Source organism: Cariama cristata, unplaced genomic scaffold (genome assembly GCF_000690535.1).
Source record: "Cariama cristata isolate BGI_N322 unplaced genomic scaffold, ASM69053v1 scaffold6442, whole genome shotgun sequence".
Lineage (NCBI taxonomy): Eukaryota > Metazoa > Chordata > Aves > Cariamiformes > Cariamidae > Cariama > Cariama cristata.
In genome coordinates, this window is record NW_009604332.1 from 55,222 (window position 1) to 68,435 (window position 13,214).

Below are 13,214 nucleotides of genomic sequence, written 5' to 3' on the forward strand. Positions count from 1 at the left end.
TCTTTCTGCCTTTCACAGATGAACCAAGCTCACCCCAGGCCCCTGCCGAAATCTGACAGTATGAATTGGAGAACAATAATTTATGTTATTTTATTGGTGAGCCTTACTGTAGTCAAAGCCTTGCCTAGAAGTTATCGGGACATAGGTAAGAATATATCTCATATTTTTACTCTATTCTTCTGTATAATACTGATGGCTGCAACTTTGCATGCAGTTGTTTGGTACCTCACTTTGCCACTGCCAGTTCTGTGGGGGCATTTTCATATGCGTCGAAGGTATACAACAAAACTGCATCCATATACATTTTTTTATGATCAACCTTAGATGTGTTGCTTCTTAATGGCTTGAGAATCTATGTAGCGTGCAGGATGGCCAGTGATTACTGAGAGGGTCTATTGAAGGGTAATTTAATCCACAGGGGTGTGGTTGCACCACTGATTTTAGGCACGCCAAAACCTGCTGAAGTAAAGCCTGTGGTTGTTCCAGCCCCCCTCCACCGTCCATGAGGAGCAAGACAGGGAAGTCCCCAGAGGGATGCTACCTCCAGGTGGCCATTCAGAGTAGCTCAGTTACACCATTGCTCTGCATCATCCTTTGGAGGGGTCTTACTTGCTCTTCACCAACTACTGAAGGAGCCTACAATGACCGCACGTCACTAAGGTTAACTGCCTGAAATGAGAGAACCGAAAACCACCAATAGTGTGCGGGTCAGATGCTTCTGTCACATTACACGTTGTTAGCATTAGACAACTTTTTTTTTCAGCTTTATAACTCCTAAATGTACTAATTGACCCAACAGCATAGAAGAGAACCAATATATTTATTATTATGCTACTTACCTCACGTTACTATCTCAGTTGACACCCCTGCATTACTCAGAGGGAGAAGCTGGCTCATTTCTTTGATTTGTTTAATCGTTTTACACTGGTCTCAGCCCTACTGACGAGCATGAGAGAGTAACATCTTCATTTGGGAGTAGGCCCCTTATTTTAAAATAAATCTCTCCGAGTATTCTCTGACAAACAAGGAACTCAAAAAACTATTGCATTTAGGTTTTCCCATTAATAAAGGCCCAGTGGCAAAGGAAAAGTATTTGCACAGGATCTTCACATAGGTTGGACACATCTGTTTTCCCCTGGGCCAGTTCACAACACGAACAGAGGGATGCAGCTCTGTGAATTTTTGAGGAGTTTTACCTACCAATATAGTCCTCAATTTATCCCATGTTTTCTGCACAGAAAATCCTTCATCTGTAGCTAAGGAGTGGTCAAGCACACCTTATATAGCTAAGGCAAGGTTAGAAGGTGTTTTGTAAGGTGCTTATTGAATGATGTGAAGCGCTGAGCGCCCTCCAGGTTTTAGCGTATTCCTCCCCACAACGCTTGAGGGAGGCAGGGAAATTATATTGGCCCTATTACGTTGTAGGTCAGAAACAAATAGTTTCACATTCTCATGCTTAAGTCAAATAGGAAGTTAAATCTTACGCCTTCCTACTTCCAGTGCTAGTACCCCAGGTACCAAATTATCTTTCTCCAAGACTCCGGTACCAAAAAAAAAAAGGTATTTGATGAAGCATTTAGTAAACATTTTTGATTCAAATTATCTTGTTTTTCAGAGGAAAAAAACAGCATTGGCCAACGTTTTTCTCAGCTGCAGGAGACTAATTTTAAAGCCATGTAAGTTGCCCAGGTAAAGCGTCTGCTTGCAAATTTGCTGCCACTGAAGGTCCTTGTGTCATTTGGAAACGGGCATGTACGGCGAGTCAAACGCTCCCCCGTCCCACCAGCCCAGCCCACGCCAACTCAGCCCGCGGCGATAGGAATCCGCCTACTGCCTCGCGCTTAAGAGTTGTATAATTAGTTTTTAGGTAGCCAGCAACAGGTTTAATGCTGTGTGTTCTTCTCGTAGTGCCATGATCATGTTTGCTCAGTACGTGCCAGGAGGCACGTTTGGCAAAGCGGTTAAAATGGCTGAAGATGTCACTGGCCTTGCCAAAAGATGTGCCGCTGCAGCCAGAGACAACCCCGATTGTCGGAAGCCTTTGGTGAGCACGTTTATGCTTCTAACGGGGCAAACATTTTCAGTAGCGACTTGTAATTTCAGAGCCCTGGCATGCATTTTTCCAAAGAGGCACGAATAAGTTATTGAGACGTGACATCCTTGTGTGCGCACGTTTGGCCTCGTTGACTCTGTCGTTCTCCAGGCTCCCACCTGTAAAGCACCTCAAGGCAAGCAGAGGAAAACAAAGCCCCTCTCCTGCCCCCACCCCAAATATCACAGCATCTTTTGAAATCCTTGACCTGTATCTTTCTAAAAAATGCTCAGAAAGTTGTGCTTTTATGGCTGGAGTAACAAAATTCAGGAGAAGCCAAATTAGATATTTCTAGCAAACGCGATGTTGATAGGCATTTGCTCCACTCCATTAACTCACAGGCCTGGGTCATGATGGTGTCTGCTCCAGCCCACTTTTGGAGCAGGCAGACCGAGTCATGAAACGCGAGTATCAGCCTGCGTTACGACTCATTTCTAATTTGTTAGACACACTGAAACAAACTCTGAATGAAGCCAGTTCCCAGCTGAGGCGTGACTGACAGCTGGACCTGAGCATCGCTACTTGATGAACAAGAACCAAGGCACTTCTCATTGCAGGAACCTGACTGCAATGAGATAACACAGAGCCCGCTCTGCTGCACACTGCGGTATAGACATCAATCAATCATCTTGATTGTTACCAGGAAAAAGGGTCTAAATAATAAGCCCAGAGCGTTTGAAAACCATTCCACTTTGATGTGTGTCTTGGCATAACAGTAGGTATCAGAGTCTGAGAAATCATCACTTTCGGGTTTTAGAGGTCAGCCTGATTTTCCCTGCAGTCAAAGCAGGAGGTAATAAAGAGGGAAACGGTGAGTTTATGCAAGTCACGGTTTGTTGGCTTAAAGTCGCCTCCTCGGAGGGCTCAGAGGAGTAAGATGGAATCCTCACACAAATGAACTTTTTTCTAATTTTCCACAGGACAGAGTTTTCCTCGATACAATATGCCAGGAGGAAAACCTTCCCAGGTTTACCGATTGCTGTGCTAAAAAGGATCCCGAAAGAAATGACTGCTTCCTCTCCCTTAAAAATTCATCGAGAGGGTTCATTCCTCCTTTTGAAAGGCCAAATGCTGAAGCTGCCTGCAAAAATCGTTCACAGCATCAACATCTGTTAACAGGACAGTAAGTAAATAAACCACAGGTCCGTTGCCTAGACATGACAGTTACGAGCCTGGAGACAACAAATGCAGCATCAACCCAGAAGTTCAGTCTAAGATTCTCTGTCATCTCACACTCATTTTTCTTCCCAATGGGAATTATTTGTGTAATCCATCTAGCTGTAATTGTCATTATGTGAAGCCTGTTCTGCTACCTCCTGCTTTGGATATAGGTCCAAACGACAATCAATCTGGCCGATTTTATTGTGGTCTATGTAAAGGACTCATCTGAAACCGAGGGACTCCTTTCAGTCCTTGAAAGTGAAACAGAAGTTTCGCTGCCTCTAAGCCAGAACTGGCAGGAGTTGAGGCTTCCATTTCCAGGAAAACATCAGCCCCATCAGAATTTTCCAAGATAAACACCACACCATACAGCTTGTCGTGATGACAGGAAAACGATCGCTTTTAGTAGCTATCGTGTTAATAAATGGCAGATGCTGCAGTAACACTCCTACCCCCTGCGTGTAGGGGCTTACTCTGAAACTAAAGGCGTTTTTCTGTTGGTGTTAGTTTTATCTATGAGGTTTCCAGAAGGCATCCTTTCCTCTATGCCCCGACAATCCTTTCTGTTGCTATCCGCTATGATGAGATGACGAAGAACTGCTGCCGAAGTGCTGCCGACCCCACTCACAACCTGGAGGAATGCTTTCAGAGACAGGTACTCCATCACAGGGGTTTAGTTTATTAATGCGCAACCAGGGACTTTCCTATCACTACACAAATACCGAAGCAGAGAGATCAGCCATTTCTATTTCAGCATCTGAACCTGGTATTAGAATCCACCTTGTTAAGGACGAGATGAAACCAGACGCAAATGCTCTCTTGCATCATAGCTTGAACTCCTAAATGAAACTGCCCAACGGTGGGGTGTTGGGGAGATGTAGCTTTGCAGGGAGCCCCGGGCAGTCCCCATGCCCTGCGACAGCATCGTTGCCCACCCCAACTCTGCTGCCTGCACTGGGGTTGCCGTAAGGGTGCCAAGAGAGGACAAGGTGCTCTGCATAGTGCATAAGTCTGGGTTTATTTTTCTCCTGTTCATAGCCCCGTGACACATCTCCTGCTCGGCCAAGCATTTGCACTGCGGAGACGTGCCCCACATGTAACCAGTGTCAAATTCAGAGCAAACTACCTGTAACGGTGGAAACAAAGGATGAGGAACCTGCCCTTGCTGAACGGCTGAACATGCCTTTCACACAGCTTGGCTGGGCTGCAAGTGATGGCGTAGCTGAACATTAGCTCACAGTAATGCAAAGCCGGTCAAGTAGCTCGCAGGTGACGCTTTCTTCCCTTATGCTAGAAACACTGAACCGTTGTCTAAAAGGGTTCTGGTTTCTTTCCACAGAACACTTAATGCTGGGGACTAAATAGCAAGCACAACAGTTAGTTGATATTGCAGCTTGGACAGCATTTTTCTTTCACTATTAAAAAAATCCCTGTTTAAAAACCAATCGTCATAGTAGTTTTGGTGTAAAGCGTTGTCTTTTATTTTCTTCCACTTTCATGGTCTGCATCTTCTTTCTACCAGGCACCAAAGGTGGTGAGGCCAATAAAAGAAGATGGCCTGAGGCAGGAACACACATGTGGAATCTTGAAGAAGTTTGGAGAAAGGACCTTAAAGGCTCTGTGAGTCGTCCCCGTCTTCCTCATTATTCTGAAATAAAGCGTGGATGTCGCATTGAAGCTATTGGCTTCAAGGGACATTCATTTGTTAACTTCAGCGGGAGCAGGGAGGGACCATTCCTGAGCAGTTTAGGTACCCTCTCCACAGAAAAACAATGTCAGCTATCACAGTCTCACACTGTGAACATAAACAATAACTATTTTTCTTCATCGTAGGAAACTTGCTCAGATAAGCCAAAAATTCCCTAAAGCTGATTTTGTTACTGTTAACAAGCTTGTGATGGATATTGCTAAGATGCACAAGGACTGCTGTCGTGGAGATATGCTGGACTGTATGCACGATAGGGTAAAACTCATTTAATATTTATATGTTTGCAGAAATTGAATGCATTTCTTTGTTGTTTTCAGTTGGTGTTTTTTCCTCATGTACTGTACTGATTGCTCTCCAAAACTGGAGTTTAACTCTTCATCGTAAAAACCTGGTTGATTTTCCCATTTGACTTTTCCTGGTGTGAAGTCATCAGGAAGGGCTGAAAGATCGCTTTGTGACTAAAATGAGCTAACACTGCTTCGGCAGGTTTGGCCACAGCTCCTAGCTGTGCCATGTGTTTTCTGTGCAACTCTCGGCAGAACACGGTGTCTGCCCATCCTCCTTTCTCTGCCGCCTTCTGCCACACCAAAGGCACTTACCTCCCCACCGGCTGTGGTGTCTACCTAGACGGCAAGCTCTCGGCTGAGGTGCCTACCAAGTAGCACCCAGCAAGTGGCAAGCAAGGGGCTGCAGCGCAGAGATCAACAGGACTTCAGTCGTCTTCCTTTTTCTGCCAGGCGTCTGTTGCACACCTTCGGCCAGCCACCTCTTCCCTTCGGGAGTCACCCTCTTTGTAAAATGGAGATAAAAACACTAATCAAAAAAACCCCAAAACCCCCCAAATCTGGTAAAATTTCCTTCATACCCTTTTTTTGCTTTATAGGAAGAGATTCTACACTATGTCTGCACCAGCCAAGATATCATATCAAGTAAAATTAAGAAGTGCTGTGAAAAGCCACTGTTACAAAGAAGTGAATGCATAGTTAACGCAGAACATGATGACAAACCTGCAGACTTGTCCCCCCACGTCAGGGAGTTTATAGAAGACAAAGAAATATGTCAACGTTTTGCCCAGGAGAAAGATACACACTTAGCCAGGTAATGTGGGTCTTCCTCTCCTCTTCAGTTCTGCAGTTTCAATACTTGGGTCAAAAGATGACACTTCGGACATTAAAGCCCAGCTCACCAGCCTCGGATTTGTCTGCTCTGTGAGCATACAGGCATGTGATACTGTGCAAGCCGACCTTAGTAAAAACCACTCAAGCCTCGAAGGTGTGGAACGGGAACAAATGCAGAACAGGGCACGATTGTTACGTCAGAGACAGGACTGAAGAAATGAATGTGAAATTTCGGTACTATCAGTTCTGATCTCAGGCCCAAAACATAGCTTTGATCCGCTCTTAAGTGGGAAATGAAAAACACTTGTTTAAGTCAGACTTGATTCCAACAGGATCGGTCCATTTCTGCTCTGGCCGTGTTCCTCTGCGCAGTGAAGCCCTGATCCTACCTGTAGTAAACTTGGGCAAGAATGCCACGGGCTGCAACAGAAACAGCATCGAGTCCCAGAGAGAGAGGATTCACTTCAAATAACACACATCACTGCCGTTTGTGCCAAGTGCAGTTAACTGATCAGGCACGACTGCTGTGTAGGGTGACTGCTTCCACCGAGCTCATCTTCTCAGCGTCTACTGCGAAATGGCTCTGTTACTGGAAATTATTTCGTTATCATTTAGATAGGATTAAAAGAAGAGGAAACCCCCAAGCCCCACAAAGCTCTAAGCTGTGCCTGACCCAGGCTAACACTGAGCTGGGACCGTGACACGCACCGCAGTCGCTCAGGCAACGCTGTGCTCGGTCAGCCACGTCTTGTTCAGGCTCAGCCCCAGGCTGAGATGCTGCGAAATTCTCCCTGTTCCACTGGACCCAGACAAAACCATCCCGAAAGCACCCCTGCCATCCTTACCATCCCTAGCCTCTCCAGGGCAGTTGTTTTGGCTTATCTCTAATTCCTGATACTCCACATATTGCAGGTTTCTTTACGAATACTCCAGGAGACACCCTGAATTTTCTGCTCAAATGCTTTTAAGAATTGGTAAAGGCTATGAGGACCTACTGAAAGAGTGCTGCAAAACCGGTGCTCCAGACAACTGCTGCAGCAGAGGGGTGAGTGCCGTCGGGCGCCGCACAACACACGGATGGATTCAGGCATCTGACCACGTCACTGGTCCTCCCTAAATAGTCGATATCCCTGCTCCAGGTCTAGAGCCACAGCTCCTGTAAGAAACCTATCAAATATTACAAGGCCGACTGATTCCTGTATGGAATAAAGCATCAACAGAGCCTTCGCAATCTTCAGTTGCGAAGCAATTTAACATGGATAGACAGAGATGCTGGGAAAAGGGATGGAGCCAACACTTACATGAGCCCTGCTCTCTTTTGGGCTTCCCAGCAGTACCAGGTGCCCTCCTGCAAACATAAAAGGCACTTATGGTTATCAGCTCAGATAAAGACATCAGCGTTGTAAATATCGGAAGTTAGGAGCCACCCTGTGTCTCAGACCTAGCCTTCCATCAGCTATACAAAATCAAGTATTTCAAGGTGATTGAAGGTGGACATTTATCACATTCAGGCAGTTTAGAGAGGTTTCAGACAGATGAAGACTTCCTAATGGAATTAAAAATGGGTGGTAGGTATATATCAGATGAGAGGTAGCTATAGATGTCCAGGCCTTATCATGAGGCAGTAGGGCATTCTGTATTCCTCTGATACAATGACTCCTCAAATTAACGTATTTTTTTCAGGAGGAAGAACTGAAGAAACATATTTATGAAACTGAAAGCGTCATGAAGACAAGCTGTGACATTTACAAGGAGAAAGGAGATTACTATTTCCAAAACGAGTATTATTTTTTTATATGCTTACATTGCTCCTGTACCAGCTGGGCACAGCTCAGGCTGCAGTAAAGCCACGCATGTCAAAAAAGCTAGGCTAAAAGACACCACTTGAATATTGGACCAATATATTAATGGTCTCTAGGATTTTTATTTTTTTTCCTCTTTTCCAAGACAATGTCCCGGCTTTCATGAGTTTTCTTAACGCAACTCATGAAGCGGTGAAGCGACAACTTGATCAATCTCCTGCCCGTGTTTCGTATGATTTTCCAAGATAATGTCCCGGCTTTCATGAGTTCTCTTCTTAACGCAACTCATGAAGCGGTGAAGCGACAACTTGATCAATCTCCTGCCCGTGTTTCGTATGATGTTCTTGCTTTGTAGATGCATTTTGAGTTGTAAGCTGTAACTTAAGAGTCATAAATTTGGCCAAAAGACAGTTGCTGTGCCTTTTGCAAAAGACTTTGCTCTATCCAGCACATGTAAACAATAACAAGCGTAACAAAAATCTAACTACAGTATCCAACACATGTAAACATTAACAAGCGTAACAAAAATCTAACTACAGTAGAGAGAGCAAAATCAGGCTAGCTAAACCATATGCTATGCTTGAATGCAACATGCAGGCACAAGCCTCCTGGACAGAGCAAAACCAGGCTAGCTGAACCATATGCTATGCTTAAATGCAACATGCAGGCACAAGCCTCCTGGAGGAACTTTGGCCCTGATTTGCAACGTTCATAAACACATGCCCAACAAAGTATGTAAGCAATCTCAGTGAAACCTCTAAACTGCTCAGGCTTCAGCTAGCCTTCTCTGGGGAGATAGGCAGCTTTTTGCACTCCCGTGCGTGTTTGATCTTTAAAAGACCTTTGGAACTAGAGGTTTCCAACAAACCTGGTGGGCTGTTTCTGCTTTTGTATCAGTTGTTAAGGTTTTCCTGGCCCTGGTGGTTAATAAGCACAGCTTTTCAAAAGGAAAAAACAAGTCAACTTTTTTGAGCTGAGCTTCTGCCCTCATCTAGTCTGCCAAGAAGTCACTTGAGTTCAATGTTGCTCTTAGACAAGCCCCGTACACTCCCAGGGAAATGAATAACATGGGAAAAACATACGTACTGTCTCGTAAGAGGGCCTACCAACATATAACCAGCAACGCCATCGTTAGCTTTGTTTGTTTAACCCGGCAAGAGACTGGTCAGAAAAAGGAGAGGGCTCAAAACCAGCACACTTACACTTGCCTACGTGAGTTTTTAAGCGCCAGGCTTAGTCCTGCCCTTGTACTAAGAAGTGTTCTGTGGGGTTTGGCTGGAGCTTTACGCATGCAAAGGTAGTGGCTTGCTTACTGCTGCCTGGTGGAACAAAACCACTGATATCAAAGAAATTATCATTTCAGGCTTCTCATGAGCTTCACCAAGAAGATGCCTCAGCTGACATCTGCAGAACTGATAAAATTCACCAAGCAAATGACTACAATCGGCTCCAAATGCTGCCAGCTGAGCCAGGACAAGCTACTGCCTTGTGCTGAGGAAAATGTGAGTATTTTTCTTCTGTACCTTGGTCCTACTTTTTCTTGAAACTTTGCTACAAATTCTGCAGCCAGCAAAGTCCAAGAGCTTGGAGCAAAGGGAAATGAGAAAAATGTGCACTGAGCTATTGAGCTGGCCTGAAGATGTACTTCCATGCCTGAAGGAAGCATAGCTCAGCATCGCTGAAGTTAATGCTTGAATTACACTACAGGAGGATCAGGAAATTGTCAGCTAGCGCTAGGCAGTTAACAGTTATGCAGTGCAGGCAGCCCGGCCCTGTTACCTCTGGAGGTGATGATCCCTTGTCTGAGTTCATCCTTTCTAGACGTCTGAAGCTGTAGGGTTCTATGAAAAGGACCAATTTTATATAGCTCTTCCGTAAGAATTCTCAAGGTCCATAAGCCAAAGTATTTGAAAAGCTTCAGCCTGTCCTCCATCTGCCCATTTGTCCAACGTCACGTTTACAAGAGCAGCCGAGCATGCCCACAGAAACCCTGCTGATGAAAACAAACCCAATGCAAGCACAGTTTTACGGAGAAATCACATCGTTTCTATGCGCAAATGACAGTCCCTAAAACCGCATATACGTATTCGTTCTGAAAAATCTGAGCCATTTGTGCACTGACAAAAGTCAGCATTCAGTGGAAATATAAACTGTTATCTATCTTACAAACAAGGTTTAATTTAAATTCTTGGTTATTTTTTATAACTTTACTAAGAGCAGCATCTATGTCAGGGACTTCTGAAAATTAAAAAATAATGTAAAATTGTTTTTTTTCACTTCTCTTGCTAAAGCTGGATCTCGTGCTTGGAGAAATATGTAGACGACACCTGACGAATCCTATAAACCCAGGAGTTTGTCACTGCTGTAGTAGCTCCTATGCTCTCAGGAGGCCATGCATGGGGAAACTAGAAATTGATGAGAGTTACGTGCCCTTATCATTGACTCCTGGTCTGTTCACTTTCCATGAAGACTTGTGTACGACTGAAGAGGAGAAGTTACAGCACAAGAAGCAGGAGTAAGACATGCCTGGTTTACTCTGTTACCCCTGTGTTGTTTCTTTTTATCCTGGCAATACTCACCTTTCCCTTCTCCACCCTGGCTGGCCTTCTTGTTCTGCAATATGCCATCGGAAAAACAGCCGTACACCCCTCAGCCTCTCCTCCAAGCTCCTTTTCTTTCCTCTCACGCTAGTCCCAGTTTCTTCCGCTCTCTGGTTCAACTTACGTTTACTTGCCTTTGATTAGAAGAAAGTCATTTTCAGAGGTGAGCGGCGGCACCGGTGTACACACCAGCAGCATGGAAGCAACGGGTGTCCAAAGTTGGGTCTGATAAACAAGTCCTCCCGCCCTCCGTTATGGGGCTGCACAGGGCACTGCATGAAAAGAGACCAGAAGGAGAGGGAAGCTACTGCCTGAAGTACTGCATGACCTTTACGGCTTGCTTAGGGCTCCTTGCCCAGAACGGGAAAGCCCGTACATTTTTCCTCATCCCATGCACTCCTTCAGTCTCTGAAAAGCTCTGGTGTTTGGTTGCCTTTGTCAGACAAAACTTGCATGCTGGACCCCCCCGCTCCCCCGCAGTCACTGCAAAAACACCTCTTTGGCCGTTAACTTGCGCTGTGGTGAGCCCATACCGTCCTGCACCCTCGGGGGCGGTGCACAACACGTCAACCATCTGCGTGGTTTATTCACGGATATTCATGGCGGAGCAACTCCAAAACCGAGCACTGATATTTTCTTTCCCAGGGGAACGGGGGGCGCGTCTTTGCTCCCTGCTGCAAATACGTATCTGGGTGGTCAATAAAAATGGAAAAGCTGTAGAAAGGAAGCGGGTAGTAACAAAACAGGGATTTTGCAGCAGTAGCGTTTGAGAAACGCTTTGTAAGCCGTGTGCTTACCTCCCAGCTTCACAGGGCTTGCCTTGCTTTCCTTGCAGGATGCTCATCAACCTCATCAAATACAAGCCCCAGATCACACAGGAACAGCTCACCTCCGTCACGGCCGCCTTCACTGCCATGAGGGAACAATGCTGCAAAGAAGAAAACCGCGAGGCGTGTTTTGCAAGAGAGGTATCCTTTCTGTGCTCACCCACGCACTCTGCGTCAAAACGGAGGCATGGATTATACGCCAGAATGTAAATTTCTCCATTAAGCAGCAAACCCAAAGCCTGGCAAGCCAGAATTCCTGCAGTTACATTTCCAAAGACAAACTTTATGGCCTGCACAAGTAGATATGTGTACCAGCTAAATGATCACTAGAGAACTGATCTAATTAGTCTGGTGTTTATGTGCAGCAATGTATAGATACAGAGCTCAGCTACATCTGTAGCTTCTGGGGAGTCACTGGGACTTGCGCTGTCGGAGGATACGGGCAAAGGTCTTTCCCTGGCGTTAGCTGTTAAGAACTGTTAAGTTCTTAGCTGAACTGCTCTTGGAAAGTTCCTCTGCAATAGGGAGAGAAAGGACATATTCAGATTTTAGGCCAAAGCATTTTCCCTATTTATTCTCCCTACCTCTGTTTTCCTCTTGCCTTTCCTATGTTATTTTAGCTCACTGAACTTCATACTGCAGAGCTACTTTGGCTTCTCTCTACCCTCCAGTAAATCTGCTTTTGCCTACTTCTCATCTCTCTCTCTTCAATATAATCCTTAACTGAACTCTAACAAACCATTTGTGACCCTTCAGCCTTGCTCTCTCTTTTCCTAAGTCGTTGCCTTGCTTTGCTTTAAATGATAAAACACAGAAAATTCTCTCTTTTATTAATAAGAAATTTCCACCTCTGAATGCACCCCAACAGCATATCTGCAAAGAAGCATTCTACTAACTCTTCCTAATAAAACCGTATTTCAGTATTTTTCCACAAATACCAAACCTTCTAAGGCAATCTAAGCCGAACAGTAAATGCAAAAGGTACATTAAAAGTAGTGATATATGTATATGCACTCCGCATATACAGTGTTTATACACAAATTGCAAGGATTATAAAAACATTACCTACTGCTGCCATAACTATTTAACTTGTTCACAAGTACACCATCTTCCCGACTTTACTGCTCATAGATATTTTCCTTTTTTTTTTTCAGGGTCCAGAACTTATAAAAGGAAGTGAAAAAATGCTGTCAGCATAAAGAGCTTGCATAGCATGTTGGAAGATACTTGCTGAATGCTAGGAAGTCGCCCAAACTGAACAGCGAGCGTATCTTTTCCAAACGGTCATGCAGTATCAACAGGAACATAGGATTTGTCATAGTGGAGAAAACTATGTGGTGGCTCTTTGCTCACAAATCTAACAAAGTCATGACGGTTTACACCAGCTACAGTTCTGCCACTGTCTGATCTGCCGCTGTCAACAAGGCAAAAGAGGCTCCTCAGCATAAAACATCAAATTCCCACAGAGAACCTGCTGAGCTGTGGAGCTGTAAACCTGATCCGCTCGCAGAGCTCAGCTTACCTGAAAATTAAATGTGCTTCTCCGTTTTATTCAGATGGGGAGAAACCCGTACGCAAATTTCATCTCTGGCTCCTATCACTTTGATCCAAAATGATCAAGGATGTGTAAAATTTAAACCAAAACAAGTAACGTAAAGCCAGTTTAAGTCCAGACAGAGGGTGCACCACCTTAAAGAAATCCACCAACAGAGTAATTTAAACGGATGGAAATTCAGAGTTTAGATGTGGCCACCATCTTATCTTAGGGAATATTGGAATATTATTTTCCTTATACAAATAGTCACAGACGCAAAAAAAAGGCATTTTAAATCTTAAGCTTACGAAGCATAAATGTAAATGAGATCAAATTAAGAAAATCTGCCTGTAAACACTTCTAAATTATTTT

The 13,214-nt window shown here is 44.6% G+C and overlaps 1 protein-coding gene across 1 annotated transcript in view; it reads left to right on the forward strand.

The window, feature by feature from the left end:
- The window catches only part of LOC104157991 (alpha-fetoprotein-like), a 22,378-nt gene extending 9,871 nt beyond the window's left edge, over positions 1-12,507 (forward strand). The window contains 12 exon segments of the mRNA XM_009695545.1: positions 1,909-2,044; positions 3,013-3,215; positions 3,761-3,908; positions 4,776-4,873; positions 5,087-5,216; positions 5,845-6,059; positions 6,992-7,124; positions 7,763-7,862; positions 9,295-9,394; positions 10,172-10,430; positions 11,294-11,449; positions 12,463-12,507. Of these exon segments, the coding sequence (XP_009693847.1) occupies positions 1,909-2,044; positions 3,013-3,215; positions 3,761-3,908; positions 4,776-4,873; positions 5,087-5,216; positions 5,845-6,059; positions 6,992-7,124; positions 7,763-7,862; positions 9,295-9,394; positions 10,172-10,430; positions 11,294-11,449; positions 12,463-12,507 (1,723 nt within the window).
- The last annotated feature ends 707 nt before the right edge of the window (positions 12,508-13,214 follow it).